At 41.7% G+C, this 12,836-nt stretch overlaps 1 protein-coding gene across 1 annotated transcript in view; it reads right to left on the reverse strand.

Annotated features, from left to right (window-relative positions):
- Window positions 1–8,877: 8,877 nt before the first annotated feature.
- Window positions 8,878–12,836, reverse strand: part of LOC141148379 (uncharacterized) — a 47,949-nt gene continuing 43,990 nt past the window's right edge. The window contains exons 12-13 of the mRNA XM_073635817.1: window positions 12,364–12,440; window positions 8,878–9,044 (exon numbers count right to left, since the gene is read on the reverse strand). Of these exons, the coding sequence (XP_073491918.1) occupies window positions 12,399–12,440 (42 nt within the window). The 3' untranslated portion in view covers window positions 8,878–9,044; window positions 12,364–12,398. The remainder of the gene's footprint in view (window positions 9,045–12,363; window positions 12,441–12,836) is intronic.

Here is a 12,836-nt window from a genome sequence, read left to right on the forward strand (position 1 = left end):
GTGCCTATATAATTCGGAGAATGTTTGTTTAAAAAGTTGTGCAGAATGCAGCACGATAAAATGATAAAATTAAGTTTGTATTCCGCCAAATTAATGGCTGTTTGAAACAGGCGGAACCGGCTGGCCAGAATTCCAAACGCATTCTCAACCACTCTTCTAGCTCTGGCCAGCCGGAAATTAAAAACCCTCCTCTCCGGGGTGAGGGTTCTTTGGGGGAATGGCCTCATGAGGTGCTTGCTGAGAGCGAAGGCTTCATCGGCAATGAAGACAAAGGGGAGTCCTTCCACATTATCCGCATCAGGTGGCAATCCCAGGCCACCACTCTGGAGACGCTGGCAGAACTCCGTCTGGGCAAATACTCCTCCATCCGACATCCGGCCATTCTTCCCCACGTCCACATATAAAAAATCATAGTGTGCCGACACCACCGCCATTAAAACAATACTGTGGAACCCCTTATAATTAAAATAGTATGACCCCGAATGGGGTGGTGACACAATGTGGACATGTTTCCCATCTATAGCCCCTCCACAATTGGGAAAGTCCCAACGGCTGGCAAAATGGGATGCCACAGTCTGCCATTCCTGTGGCGTTGAAGGAAACTGGGGAATCAAACAAGAAAACCAAAATCAATTAATTTGGAAGCTAACATTGCAAGAAAATTAGACAATTAAAAACATTATTCCCCAGCATCAGTATAACATTCAATAATTTAATTCTTCTGGAATAACTAATATGGAAAGGCACACTTATCAGATTGCTCACCCCCTCTGATGGAACATTGATTACATTTTAGGGGGTTGTGAAATCCCTAAAAAAGATTACTTTTAGGACACGCAGGAATTTAGGGACTAAAAAGGCTACAAGACTGCAGTTGTCGCACTCTGCAGGTGCAGTTGCTAACCAGCTTACAGTAAATGAGGTAATGTAAAAAGGCATTAATGTTGCAAGGAGTACACAATCACATGCAAGGGCAATTAATGAAAACACTTTGAGGCTTGCATATGATTTGATGATGGAAATCAGCAGAGCTTCTGCTCATTTACTAAAGCACTGGAACAAATGCACTTGTAGAGTGCACATGCATTTTGCAAACTGCAACATATATTTGCTTTAGACAAATCAACACCACAGAACATTCAAGCAAATTTTTACGAGGGTGGGGGGGGGTTTGTGAAATCTAGATAATTGCTAATTAGCAGCACACTATTTGGAGTGAGTTTAGGTGGGGGGGGGGGGGTTGTGAAATCTAGCTAATTGCTAATTATAAGCACACTAAATACACTCAAACAAAATACATTCAAAATGAGTAGACTAGGTGGATATGTTCCCATCACTTCATGCTGGGGAGGTTATTGAAGGAAAATATACATGCATGACAAAAAATAACAGGAAAAAAATCCAGCATGTGTGAGGATAAAAAGGGGACATTCACACTATATTGCAATGATGGTAAGTAGTGTTTGAAGCAAGAAATACATTACATTATCAAAGATTACATAAAAGAACATGTGATGCTAATAAAAGAAAAATATCTTACCTTAATATAGTCCTTCTGCAGGACCTGGATGATGGCAGAACAGGTCTCTGGGATAATGATACCCAGAGCCTGGGGGGAGATGCCTGTCGAGAACTTAAGGTCCTGCAGGCTTCTCCCTGTGGCCAAATACCGCAAGGTAGCGACCAGCCTCTGCTCCGGAGTGATGGCTTGCCTCATGCAGGTATCCTGCCTGCTGATATAGGGGGTCAGCAAAGCCAACAAACGGTCAAAAACGGGGTCCGTCATCCGGAGAAAGTTCCTGAAATCCTCAGGATTATTCTCACGGATCTCACGGAGCAAAGGCATGTGACAGAACTGGTCACGCTGAAGCAACCAATTCTTGGTCCATGAACTCCTCCTCGCCCTGTTCATGGACTGGTCTTGGGCTGAAGAATAAACTACAGCACCAAGCACATACAATGCACGAGCTCTACGACGAGTATGTACAGGTAACATGGTTTCAAAACGGTCGGCTGGTCAGAACGCACTAAACAGAACGCACTGAAGAACAGCAAGGCCTGTGAAGAACGACCTGAAAATCAGGAACGAGCGGCCAATAAAACAAAGATTTCTCAATGCCAACTGACCAAACGCACTGAAAAGCAGATACAAACCTCACAAGCACAGACTGAACAACAGTTAAAACGAACTGAAAAATACGAGTCTCACAAGCGCGAATCGTCTCTCACCAAACTTCTACTAACACGAGATAAACACGAGATTAGCAGAAGGAGCCCAAAGGGTGTCGTACGGGCTATTGAACTTCCGTTTTATAGTCTCGTCGGACTTGGTGTACGTCACCGCGTACTAGGCTGTCGTACTTTTGTGTGGTCGTGTGTAGGCAAGTCCGTTCGTAAGAAAGTCTGCCGCAAGTCCGCCGAAGGTACGTCGGAAGTATGTCGGACAGGCTGTCGGACTTTTGTAGACGAAAAGTCTGACCGTGTGTACGCGGCATTAGATAAGCACCTGAATGACCGCAACATACAGGGATATACAATGTAATACTGACATATAATCACACACATAGGTTGGACTTGATGGACTTGTGTCTTCTTTCAACCTCACCTACTATGTAACTATGGTTTCGATTTGCTACTCAACCCCCAGGAAATTAAACATTTGTTGTAATGCAGCCAAAAGAGTACAGAAGGAAACAAGTCATGTATTACTATATGCGGCACTGTTAATAATATTGCAGTAGAAGTAAAAGTCAATTTCGTTTGGTAATGGACTGTGCTTCAAAAATAATTGTCTTAAAAAAATAAATAAAAAAAGAATCACTTGTTTCCACCTTTTTTTTCACAAACATTGTTACATTGGGTAACAACAGTGGGTCATGCCTACAGTACATATTGTGTGCTGGAATGGCCACTGATTATGGGATGACCAGACAGCCCTGATTTTAGGGGACAGCCCCCCCATTTCAGGAAGCTGTCCCCAGAAAAAGTGTCCCCAGATCTGTCTCTATGCTTGAAGGTTCAGCCCAGCCTGGCTGCCATAAAGCTATAGTTCTGGCAATGACAGCTGGTTCTAATGCCGCGTACACACGATCGGACTTTCCGCCAACAAAACCGTGGATTTTTTTCTGTTGGCTCAAATTTGTCTTATACATACACACGGTCACACAAATGTTGGCCCAAAATTCCGAACGTGAGAACGCGGTGACGTACAAGACGTACGACGAGCCGAGAAAAAGGAAGTTCAATAGCCAGTGCGGCTCCTTCTGCTTGATTCCGAGCATGCGTGGACTTTTGTGGGCCGGACTTGTGTACACACGATCTGACTTTCCGATAACAAAGTGAAGTTGGCTGAAAATTTGAGAACCTGCTCTCAAACATTTTGTGGGCGGAAATTCCGACAGCAAATGTTCGATGGAGCATACACACAGTCGGACTTTCTGACAACAGGCTCACATTGAACATTTCCCGTCGGAAAGTCCGACCATGTGTACGTGGCATAACACGCAGTGATCCAGCGTCATTGGTAGATAGGATGCATGAGAACAAATGGCAAGGCGTCATGCATTTCCATGGTGCTGGAGCCAGATCACCATAGAAATGCATGATGCTGTGCAGCGCAGCCACATGGTGTCATTCCTTGCTATGGTGTTGGCTACACATGCACACAATGTGAGCCGGCTCCAGGGCTGGGAAGAGGGGGACTCAATGATTTCATGTATGTGTGTGTGTGGGTGTGGAGGGTATCACTGCAAAGCAACAGCTCATAGAGTATATTGAACTGACCTGCCTTCTGAGTTGTCTTATGTCATAGTCCAGCCCTAGCCCCTCCCTCTTCTATGGACTCATTCTGCTGACTGACTGACTGATCCTGCGGCCATCTTTGATGTGGGCAGTGCTAATAAAAAGCACTGTCCCCTGCGGGTTGTCATGCATTCTGCATAGTGGGTAGGTCAGGGAAGGATATCCTGGTTAGGAACAGTCAGATTAGCATAGGATCAGGTTCCTGTGGGGGAGGGACAGAGTAGGGACTGTCACTGTGTCTTGAGCAGTAGCCTTCCTGAATCAGGGTCTCCCCGTTGCTGGTTTTCCTTCCAGCTGCCTCCTCTGTCAGGTGTCTACAATGTGCATTGTTACTCCTTGCCTGGTTTGTTGGAATGCCCTGTACACACGATCGGACTTTCCAACGGAATATGTGTGATCGGAAATTCAGACCGTGTGTGGGCTCCATCTGACTTTTTCCATCGGAATTTCCGACACACAAAGTTTGAGAACAGGATATAAAATTTTCCGACAACAAAATCCGATCCTTTAAATTCCGATCGTGTGTATACAAATCCGATGCACAAAGTGCCACGCATGCTCTGAATAAATTAAGAGATGAAAGCTATTGGCTACTGCCCCGTTTATAGTCCCAATGTACGTGTTTTACGTCACCACGTTCAGAACGATCGGATTTTCGGACAACTTTGTGCAACCGTGTGTATGCAAGACAAGTTTGAGCCAACATCCGTCGGAAAAAAAGGATGGATTTTGTTGTCGGAATGTCCGATCAATGTCCGATCGTGTGTACGGGGCATTGGTGTTCCGGTGTGGCCGTGTCTGCAGAGTCTGCTGTCCTCTCTCAATGTTAATAAACATTGGTGCATCAAGTCTATGTGTGTTCTCTTCCCCTGTGAGCGGTGAGTGTAGATACATTTAAATATAATTTAATACCCTCATGCATTGTTATTATTTAGGCTCCATGCACACTGGACGTTAAAATAACGTTATAAAAATGCCAGTAGCTTTGCAGTGAGTCTTTCAACATTTGTTACAATTTTTGCAAAAGTGTTTATTCGCGTTAGCGTTGTTTAGCATTTTTTTATTATTATTTTTTTTTTAAATATTCTTTTTATTTTTTCAATGGATCAAAAACGTTAAACGCTGGTGAGCCACGTCTTTGAGCGTTTATCAATGTTTATCAGCGTTTATCAGCTTTAATGGTAATTTTACTCAAACTGATGTAGCCCCCCTTCCTAAACCATATCAGGCCACATGTCCTCATCATGGGGAGGGGGTACCAGCCAGGTGGGCCACACTGCAAAACACCTTTTCTCTATGTTAATGAGGACAAGGGCCTCTTCCATACAACCCAGGTCTGGTGATTCTGAGGGTCTGTGGGCAGGGGGCTTATTAGAATCTGGAAGCCCTATTTAAACATAAGAGAGGCCCTCAAATACTGCCCCCCCAATACAAAATAGGTAAATAGTGAGTAAAAACACACTTTTTGACAAGTTGTTTATTAAAAGTTAAAAAAATAAAATAATGCCTGCCAATTCATTGGCAGAAAAAAACTCGCCAACATTTGCCTCGAATGGCAAGGTGCAGTGGCGTAACTATAGGGGTCGCTGCAGTCGCACTTACTTGCAACTGGGCCCTGCTGTTCTGCCACTGTGGGGGGGGGGCCCAGGACCCGGCACCAACATGATTTATAAATATTTCCCATAATGTAGAGGATTTTCACTACCAGAAAAGATAGTGGTGAATCCTCCAGCAGTTTTGATAAGTATTTAAATTCCTCCATTTGCTAAAGAGACTGTATGGGAAACAATACCACAGAGATGAGTATTGCAGCTCAAACAGCATTTTTTTTTAGATTGTTTCTTCATTTTTAAGTGTAGCCAAGGTTTGCTACTGTAATTATCATTAAGAGACAGTTTGTTGTTTTCATGCATGGGTTTGGCTCCCTCTAGTGCATGCTGGACTCTATGAGTGGTTCTTTTTTTCCTCCTGTAAAAACGACCAGAGCAATGCATCATGGAACATGTAGTCTGGATGAGGAAGTGACACTGTTGGCCGGACCAATCTGGACCACAGGACACATAATGCAGTGCGCACAGAACAGCCTGCTGGGAGAGGAAATAAAAAGGCGGATGTGGCCTGATTTCGCTCCCTCTGGACGCCATTCTGAACCTGCCAGCAGGAGCTCTGTGTGACAGGGAGTGAGAGTCTGCGGCCTACACAGCGGAGAGCCGGATCGCCAGCCTCAGAGGGACCTCAGAGGACAGCACCGCTATTCCAGCAAAGTGGACCGGTCTGCGCTCTGGATCATCGGGATACACCAGCATTCCAGTTCACTGGGAGTCCTGGCGTGGCTGCGCCATTTCCACAGGACACCGACACCAGGGAATTCCGACTGGAACCTCCCCGTCCATCTGATGTCCGTAGTGGTGAGAGGGCACAGCCCATCCTGATAGTGATAACAATATTGCTGAGTAATTCTTTTACAGACTGGCTGGTGATACTTGTAGTTCTATGGATGTGAATCTACTTCTTCACAGACCTCACACAGCCGGCGCTTGGGGCCTATTCCTACCCATTGTGCTCTAAAGTCAGTAGTGTAATCAACTCCCTATTACACTTAAAGAGGAACATACATGTGATAATACTTCTTCAGACAAAGCATCAATTAGTCCATCTTGTTCTGTTCTTTTAGTGTCTCCTCCTTACTTTGGATTACAAATTACACTGCAGTATAAACAACAGGCTAGCTGAAGATATCCGGAATTGAAAGAACGTTTATCATTTGCTCTTTGTTATGCACCACTGCTTTGCATCCTATTGCTAGATCATTAAACTACATCCTAGTGGGAGCCAACCTGTAGGATATTGCCCTATTTACATTGTGGTTATTGTATGCATATGTCAATCACTGATTGCTGGTCTGTGTGCTGAGGCCTCAGAGGAAAGGTATCCAATACATGTGTTAAGGGTGTTGGATATTTGTTTCTCTGTATACCTGTTCACATAGGTCTTGTAGAGGATTTATGTTAAGCACTTTTCTATATCAGTTATGAGAAATACTCTCTGTCAAACTTGAGATGTGTTTTACTCATGTCATTCTTTGTGTTCATTTTTCATCTCAGTAAACATATCTGAGGGGTTCAGTGATTCTGTGTGAGTTTCTCATTACTAACGCAACATTGCAGGATGGAACCCAAGGTGTCAGACGTAAGAGAGGGTTTGCAGAGTCGAGGTGACCAGTGGGGTATAGAGTCTATCAGCAGCCCCCACAGGGGTACCGCTACATAAGCAATCCTACTTTTGTTTCTGTAGTGTCAATAGTTTCAGCCCAAGGTTGTAATTTGACTGAATGTTTGGAGGAGAATCCAAAAATCCATCTCTATGTGTCTATGCATCTTTAAACCTCCTGGGGAACCATTAAAGTCCCATTCACACAGTTTTGTAGTTTGAAGCTCAAAGCACCAAAATTCTCAATAAACAAAATCCCATATAAATAAATAGTGGTGATTCATGTTTCCCTCACACGCCAAAACACTTTAGTTTGTTATATAAATCAAAGCATGCAGGAAAAAGTTATTAACGGCTTCCCGACCGGCTCCCGACGATATACGTCGGCAGAATGGCACGGCTGGGCAAATCGATGTACCTGTACGTCTATTTGAATTCCCCGCCGTGTCATTGCGTGTGCGCCACCGGCCGGGAGCTCCGTGAGTCGGGTCGTGGGATACCCGCGATCGCCTCACAGAGAGGACGAGCGGGGAGATGCTGATGTAAACAGCATCTCCCCGTTCTGCCTAGTGACAAGTGTCGCTGATCACTGCTCCCTGTCCTCGGGAGCTGTGATCAGTCTAGGGACACACACAGCCCAACCCCCCTACAGTTAGTAATCACTCCCCTAGTACTGATTAACCCCTCCCCGCCCCCTAGTGGTTAACCCCTTCACTGCCAGTGTCATTTACACAGTAATCAGTGCATTTTTAATCGCACTGATCGCTGTATAAATGATAATGGTCCCAAAAATGTGTCAAAAATGTCCGATGTGTCCGCCATAATGTCGCAGTCACAATAAAAATCACTGATAGTAAAAAAAAAAAATTATTAATAAAAATGGCATAAAACTATCCCCTATTTAGTAAACGCTATAACTTTTGCGCAAACCAATCAATAAACGCTTATTGCGATTTTTTTTTTTTACCAAAAATATGTAGAAGAATACGTATCGGCCTAAACTGAGGAAAAAAAATGTTTTTTTATATATTTTTGGGGGATATTTATTATAGCAAAATGTAAAAAATAATGCGTTTTTTTTCAAAATTGCGCTCTTATTTTGTTTATAGCGCAAAAAATAAAAATCGCAGAGGTGATTAAATACCACCAAAAGAAAGCTCTATTTGTGGGAAAAAAAGGACGTCAATTTTGTTTGGGAGCCACGTCGCACAACCGCGCAATTGTCAGTTAAAATGACGCAGTGCCGAATCGCAAAAAGTGCTCTGGTCAGGAAGGGGGTAAATCCTTCCGGGGCTGAAGCGGTTAAATATACTCTTTCATATTGCAGGGATTGCACCACCTCCTCTCTGGCAGGATCCCAGGGAAGGCTGTATACCTGAAATCTCAAGAAGTGCCACAGTGCAGGAATGTCTTCTTCTGAGATGTCCCATACTCAGCAGTCCCCAGGATCTTGCCAGAAGGATGATGTCACCTTTTCCTCGGAGGGGCAGATTGAACCTGTGGTGAGATAAATATATTGCCTTCCTTTCTTCTCTACAGGCTTTGTTTTTTCACTTAAAAATCCCCCTCATTTTACCATAGTGGGGTTTGGGTAAATGTGAAAAAATAAGCAAATCATGTTTTTGTTTTTTTTAGTGCAAGCTGCACTTTCACTTCACCTTCCCCATCGGTTCTAATACATTTTGCCAAAATCTCATGGCATTTTGGAGGGACAAGGACTCAGTTTTACTGATCCCTAATGGCAGTTTACCAATTTATATGAACAAATAACATTGTTTTGAAAAATCTGAAATGTTATCTCAGACTATTGTTTGAAATAGGGCAAAATAAGTGCTTGGAGGTAAAACCGACTCAACAAGAATGGAATAGGGTACATCACTTTAATATAAAATTGTATAAAAAAGTTTGATTCTACATCCATGACACAATATACAGTTTCATCATCTTGTATTGTTCCAGGTTATGATTCAAAATGCTTCAGAGACTGGACCGCAGAAGGTGTTTTTAACCATAGAAACTTTAGAGGTCATGTCCTAAAAATTAAAAAAAAGTTTACATAAAGACTGTGAATACATAGAATAATTTATCAACATGAAAGAACCAAAAAATATTGAAACTTTTACAACAAATGAGTGTTCCAAAAACTGCAAAATAGACTTTTTAAAAAAAAATCTCTTCTTTCGTTTTTATTAGAATTGCACCGAAATTTCGGCCGCCAAAACATGTCGACCGAAAATCGTGTTATCGGCATTCTGCCAATAAGAGAAAAGAGTGCCGATAATAAAACACACACAATTTTGCAGTGATTTTGCCACATTTTTACTGTGCTTATGGCGTGCTTTTAATAGGTCACGCGACTCAAAAAACGCATCAAAAACTTAACATGGGTGCATGTTTGCGTTCTTGCTGCGTTTTTAATGCATTTTAACAGGGAGGTGCATTTTTGGTGGGGTTTTTTTAACTAACCAAACAAAAGTGCAGCAAGCAGGATTTTTAACACCACAATGGAAGCGCAACAGACCAGTGTGAAGACATACATAGAATTTAAAGAGATACATTTTTCTTGATCTTTTCTTGTGCTAAAGGTGACAATAATGGCTGACAAAAAATTCATATTCATTTAAACTCATTATATTAATTAAAAAGTGGAATATAATACAATTACATATAAATATATATACATAGTTACATAGTTACATAGTAGGTGAGGTTGAAAAAAGACACAAGTCCATCAAGTCCAACCTATGTGTGTGATTATGTGTCAGTATTACATTACATATCCCTGTATATTGCGGTCATTCAGGTGATTATCTAATAGTTTCTTGAAGCTATCAATGCTCCCCGCTGAGACCACCGCCTGTGGAAGGGAATTCCACATCCTTGCCGCTCTTACAGTAAAGAACCCTCTACGTAGTTTAAGGTTAAACCTCTTTTCTTCTAATTGTAATGAGTGGCCACGAGTCTTATTAAACTCTCTTCTGCGAAAAAGTTTTATCCCTATTGTGGGGGTCACCAGTACAGTATTTGTAAATTGAAATCATATCCCCTCTCAAGCGTCTCTTCTCCAGAGAGAATAAGTTCAGTGCTCGCAACCTTTCCTCATAACTAAGATCCTCTAGACCCTTTATTAGCTTTGTTGCCCTTCTTTGTACTCGCTCCATTTCCAGTACGTCCCTCCTGAGGACTGGTGCCCAGAACTGGACAGCATACTCCAGGTGCGGGCGGACCAGAGTCTTGTAGAGTGGGAGAATTATCGTTTTATCTCTGCAGTTGATCCCCCTTTTAATGCATGCCAATATTCTGTTTGCTTTATTAGCAGCAGCTTGGCATTGCATGCCGTTGCTGAGCCTATCATCCACTAGGACCCCCAAGTCCTTTTCCATCCTAGATTCCCTCAGAGGTTCTCCCCCCAGTGTATAGATTGCATTCATATTTTTGGCACCCAAATGCATTATTTTACATTTTTCTACATTGAACCTCATTTGCCATGTAGTCGCCCACCCCATTAATTTGTTTAGGTCTTTTTGCAAGATTTCCACATCCTGCGGAGAAGTTATTGCCCTGCTTAGCTTAGTATCGTCTGCAAATACAGAGATTGAACTGTTTATCCCATCCTCCAGGTCATTTACGAACAAATTAAATAGGATTGGTCCCAGCACAGAACCCTGGGGGACCCCACTACCCACCCCTGACCATTCTGAGTACTCCCCATTTATCACCACCCTCTGAACTCGCCCTTGTAGCCAGTTTTCAATCCATGTACTCACCCTATGGTCCATGCCAACAGACCTTATTTTGTACAGTAAACGTTTATGGGGAACTGTGTCAAATGCTTTTGCAAAATCCAGATACACCACGTCTACGGGCCTTCCTTTATCTAGATGGCAACTCACCTCCTCATAGAAGGTTAATAGATTGGTTTGGCAAGAACGATTCTTCATGAATCCATGCTGATTACTGCTAATGATATCATTCTTATTACTAAAATCTTGTATATAGTCCCTTATCATCCCCTCCAAGAGTTTACATACTATTGATGTTAGGCTAACTGGTCTGTAATTCCCAGGGATGTTTTTTGGGCCCTTTTTAAATATTGGTGCTACATTGGCTTTTCTCCAATCAGCTGGTACCATTCCAGTCAATAGACTGTCTGTAAAAATTAGGAACAGCGGTCTGGCAATCACCTGACTGAGTTCCCTAAGTACCCTCGGATGCAAGCCATCTGGTCCCGGTGATTTATTAATGTTAAGTTTCTCAAGTCTAATTTTAATTCTGTCCTCTGTTAACCATGTAGGTGCTTCCTGTGTTGTGTCATGAGGATAAACACTGCAGTTTTGGTTACTGAAGCCCCCGATTCACTCGTGAAGACTGAGGAGAAGAATAAATTCAATACCTCTGCCATCTCCCCATCCTTTGTAACCAGATGTCCTTCCTCATTCTTTATGGGGCCAATATGGTCTGTCCTCCCTTTTTTACTGTTTACATACTTAAAGAATTTCTTGGGATTTTTTTTGCTCTCCTCCGCTATGTGTCTTTCATGTTCTATCTTAGCCATCCTAATTGCACCCTTACATTATATTTTTTTAAATTTTCAGTTTCAGTTTTCGGCCAAGTGCATCCTACATTTTCGGTTTCGGCATCAAAGTTTCCATTCGGTGGACCTCTATTTTTTTATTGCTTCCAAAATAACAACTCTCAAACCACCCTTCTTGTTTCTATTCCTATGCGTTTACGGCCATTATAATTTTTGGTCCAACTTATCTGGTTAGAGGGGCACTGTAACAACTACTGCTGTCTGGTGGTGGAGTCCACTTTTCCCACATACAGATGACATCTTCTGGAGCATTTTGCACAAGAGATTTCTCATGATGGAATTCTCTTTTATGGACTATGTTTTATGATTTTTGTATGCACTTTTTTGCACCTTTGCACCTTTATAATTTGAATGGTGATATGCCAATTTCTTTGATATGTAATACTATTGATATTTCATATTGGTGATATCTTTGTTTGGTGTTTAGATGATGAGTTATATCAGAGATGAATGCAGCCAAGTAAGTTATAAGAAGCTGCCAACTCAAGCGGTTCTTTTCCGCTGTAAGCATTATGTAGGGGAAACAAAAGGGTCAATAAAAATTCTCTTCAAGAAGGTTGATCTTTATGTAAATGTTGAGAAAAGTATAAACAAAGACATGACAGGAATTCATATACATAACTATCATTACAGATATTAACCTGATACAATTATCAGAATATAAAATATGCTTTATGATTATAAGTCTTGAACAGAATTTGGATTGTAAAATAAAAAAAAAAGGTTTGGTTTTTAAAGGGCTCATATGAAAGACTCACTTTTTTAAAGTAGCTTCACTTATCCCGGAATTTTCTTACTCATCATTGACTTTCTTTTCTTCTTCTTGTTGACGTAGCTGATAAGACAAGTTCAGCAGACCACAATTTTAAAAAGTAACATAAACATTTGAAACATATAAAAGACAAAAAGGATAAAACATACAACCAAAGTCTATAAAATAAATAAAATATTGGCACAAAGTCTATTTATCAATGATTTCCCCATAAAATATACTCATATTTAGATGTATTCCTATATAAAAAATGTGAATACTAGGTGAACAAAATTAACAAATACTTTTATATGTTTGTCAGAATGTTATTATTATTATTCACGATTTATGTAGCGCCAACAGTTTACGCAGCGCTCTACAATGTATAAGAGGGACAACACAATTACAGTACAGTTCAATATTTGTTCAGTTTCTGATAAGGAATGAGCAGATTTGTCCGATTTCACTTTTCCAAAATTT

This window comes from Aquarana catesbeiana, linkage group LG06 (genome assembly GCF_042186555.1).
Source record: "Aquarana catesbeiana isolate 2022-GZ linkage group LG06, ASM4218655v1, whole genome shotgun sequence".
In the NCBI taxonomy this organism is placed as follows: domain Eukaryota; kingdom Metazoa; phylum Chordata; class Amphibia; order Anura; family Ranidae; genus Aquarana; species Aquarana catesbeiana.